Source organism: Trachymyrmex septentrionalis, unplaced genomic scaffold (assembly GCF_001594115.1).
Source record: "Trachymyrmex septentrionalis isolate Tsep2-gDNA-1 unplaced genomic scaffold, Tsep1.0 scaffold190, whole genome shotgun sequence".
Taxonomy (NCBI): domain Eukaryota; kingdom Metazoa; phylum Arthropoda; class Insecta; order Hymenoptera; family Formicidae; genus Trachymyrmex; species Trachymyrmex septentrionalis.
Window position 1 is genome coordinate 1,336,438 of NW_017305072.1, and position 3,393 is coordinate 1,339,830.

At 30.5% G+C, this 3,393-nt stretch overlaps 1 protein-coding gene across 1 annotated transcript in view; it reads right to left on the reverse strand.

The window, feature by feature from the left end:
• Positions 1-3,393, reverse strand: part of LOC108747081 (gamma-aminobutyric acid receptor subunit beta-like) — a 7,650-nt gene that overhangs the window by 1,343 nt on the left and 2,914 nt on the right. Inside the window, exons 3-7 of the mRNA XM_018484336.1 lie at positions 2,858-2,925; positions 2,046-2,191; positions 1,748-1,905; positions 1,066-1,350; positions 652-882 (exon numbers count right to left, since the gene is read on the reverse strand). Of these exons, the coding sequence (XP_018339838.1) occupies positions 652-882; positions 1,066-1,350; positions 1,748-1,905; positions 2,046-2,191; positions 2,858-2,925 (888 nt within the window). The remainder of the gene's footprint in view (positions 1-651; positions 883-1,065; positions 1,351-1,747; positions 1,906-2,045; positions 2,192-2,857; positions 2,926-3,393) is intronic.

Here is a 3,393-nt window from a genome sequence, read left to right on the forward strand (position 1 = left end):
TCATAGCATTTTTACTATATAGCATTTACAATAAATATTCCATAATATTTATAATAAATGTTTATGATCCGTGTAATCTAAGACCACAAAAATATTTACAAAATATTCAAAATAAATCTTATAAATATTTATAAATATTTTGTAAATATTTTATAAATATTGTGTACTGTCTGGGTACTTATACGAACTATTTATTTATTATAGATTGTTTAATAGCATTGTTATGATTACTTTAATAGCATTGTTATGATTACACGTATGTACTTATCTATATTGCTGCGTTACTCCTCACTTCTTTGGATCAATTACTTTATCCACCGATATTTTAAAACTTTATTTTTATCTTTTAATTTATTTTCTTCGAAAGGACATTGTCTTCGAAAAAATGTTTGAAATAACTCTCTATTATTAACTAATAGTTAAATAATTAATTCTCGTTTAGTTACTCGTATAGATAAAATTATATGCAGTAGAGACAGATGCCAAAGCAAGAGATAATCAATGATTTTGATAAAACTTATGTAAGAATAGAAGAAATATTGATTCTATTATATTCGTGCTAGAGAGAGTCGAAATCTTATTTAACATAAGCGTTGCGGCTATATAAAATTAATGATTCGCCAAAATTATTCGATATTCGGCTTGATTTACCTGTTTTAGAAGATAGTATTTTCTTCTCGTCGGTTTCTTTCTTTTTAGTTTTCTTCTTCGCTCTGGCGCCCCAATATGTGTAATTGACCGCCGCATATTCCAGCAAGGCCGCGAACACGAAAACGAAGCACATTACCAGGTAGATGTCAATAGCTTTCACGTAACTGATCCGTGGCAGTGAGCTTCTAACACCTGTCGATATGGTTGTCATCGTCAGTACAGTCGTGATGCCTGAAAAAAATGATATATTATACAGCCTATATTTGCCTGTAATGAGAAACAAATTTTTCAACAATTTATTGAAAGATAAAAATCGGAAAGCTAAAAATTTATGATTACAAAAAAAGGAATAACTTATGAGTTTAATGGAAACCTAATTTTAAACAATTTGACGAAACTATTTTTAAGACGTACCGAGAGCTACTCTCGCACTGGTAGCTTCATAATTGATCCAGAAACTGACCCAGCTAAGCATCACGATTAGTATACTCGGCAGATACGTTTGAAAAACAAAATATCCGATGTTTCTCTGAAGTTTGAAGCTTAACGAGAGCCTCTGGTAGATGCCCGTCGCCAGCTTCTCCTTTCGATCATTGGTCTCATAGCCGATAATCGTAAATTGCGGCAATTCCGCTTCCTTGACTCCATGAACGGGAGTTTCCTTCCAATACATTAGTACGTCGAGCACCGTGTATCCATCTGAGCATTCAGAACAGTATAACTTAGAACAATCTGCAGTTCATGAAAACTCACCATTCTTTCATTTATTCATATGAACGCATGTGCAAAACTGAATATTCATCTATTGATTCAAATAATTGTATATTTACTAATATCCTTAGATAATGTTATTCGAATTAATAACATTTGCATTATTTTGGAAATGTAAATCTACAAAAATAATTTAAAAAGATTAATTTAAAAAGAAGATAGAAAATATTCTTAAAAATTGACTTTCTATATTTAGGTATATATTTTTAAAATCTAAAGAAAGTAAGTACGTCGTGATTTTTTATCTTTTTTTGTAAATATTTACAAGAAAGGAACATTGATAGATAATATTTGAATGATTGTAAATGGATATTCCAATACGTACAGCTCTCGATTTCAACTGTACAATTTTGTGAATCGAGGGGATAGTAATGCAAGTCCATCATGCAGGCCAGGGTCGTTGTGAATCTCATGCCGTATGTGATCGACCCGTCACCAGATAATCTAACGAGTTTGTTGCGCTCGGTGACGTCGTGCAGAAAGCTGCAATAAATTCAGCAGAATGATCAGTTAAGGCAAAGCCGAGAAGATAAAAGATTAAAAAGAAAGATGCTTTTAAATAAAATACAATTACAAATGTTTAAAGGTTTTTGAAACGTCATATAATTTGTCATCATAATTACCTATTTTTATCATTTGCAAAAAACGTATCCGGGACCCAAATCTTTTCCGCGAAATCACCACTTAACGTCAGGATTTCACCCTCATGCGAAAAAGCGAGTCTCTCATCCTTCCAATATTGATTTAAGTACATCGTTATCGTATAATCCTGAAATACAAGTAATAATTAACATTGCTAATAGAACTTGTTATTACAATTAATTAAAACAAATTATATGAAACATATTTACATAATACCCATTCGTCGTTTTCAGAGGGAGAGAGAGGAAAGAGTAAGAAGGATATAAGAATAAGAGTAAAAGGATGCTCGAAAATACATTTCAACGCAACGGCGCTATTATGGATGAAAAAGAAAGAAACTTTGTTGGGCGCATTGACGATCGAGCGGTTATCCAAGCCCAGGGAATATGAATCCATTTATAAATCGCGACGGGAATATGAATGTCGGTGAGAAAACGAATTTTGTATTCTGACTTGAACATATGATATGATATTCCAATACAAACGTCTCCAATACAGCACAAGTATGTCGATTTACATATGTATACAAACGTATAATATATATTACGAGATTAGAATGAATAGTTGTAATATGAATAAGAGATATAGGATAATAATTTAAAATACTGTCTTAAAAATTTAATGAAATATTAACTTCATGTGATTAGAAAATTAAATTTAATTAATTGCATTAAAACCTATCAGAGAAGTGGATTAAAAATTATTGTCACATCTAAAATATGCTTTCTCTCTCTCTCTCTCTCTCTCTCTCTCTTTACTTATAAAAATATTTTTTTTAATTTTATTTACTCACCATATTGACTTCTGAAATCGCATCAAAACTCGCAATGGTGAGATCCATCCCAACTCGTAATGGATCACCTTTAAAAAATAATCTGTATTTTAATTTTGTAGATACGTAAATAATTTTAAAAAATGCGTCATTTTTAGAGTCTCAATTTTTTTGCGATATGTATATAAAATAATCAGGAAAAGAAATATAGTTTAAAATCTTCGTCTAATCCGTTGATAATATCGGAAAATTACTTTCCCTCGTTGCACGTTCGATTAAAACTGCTGATTGCGATCATGCCTTGTTGAATGACGTGGAAAACTTCATTAAAAGCTTTCCATATCGCCCTGCTTCCGAGCTTTATTCTAAAATTTAATTCTATCAAATATGGCTCGCAACCCGAATATTATAGCAATAGTTTTATTTGTCAAGTCCATTTCAATAGGTTTTTCTTATGATTAATGTATTTTTAAGTTGCATGTTTCTTATTAATATTTTTATAGATACATAAAAAAAGATAATATATATATATGTTATATGTTACATATATAATATAT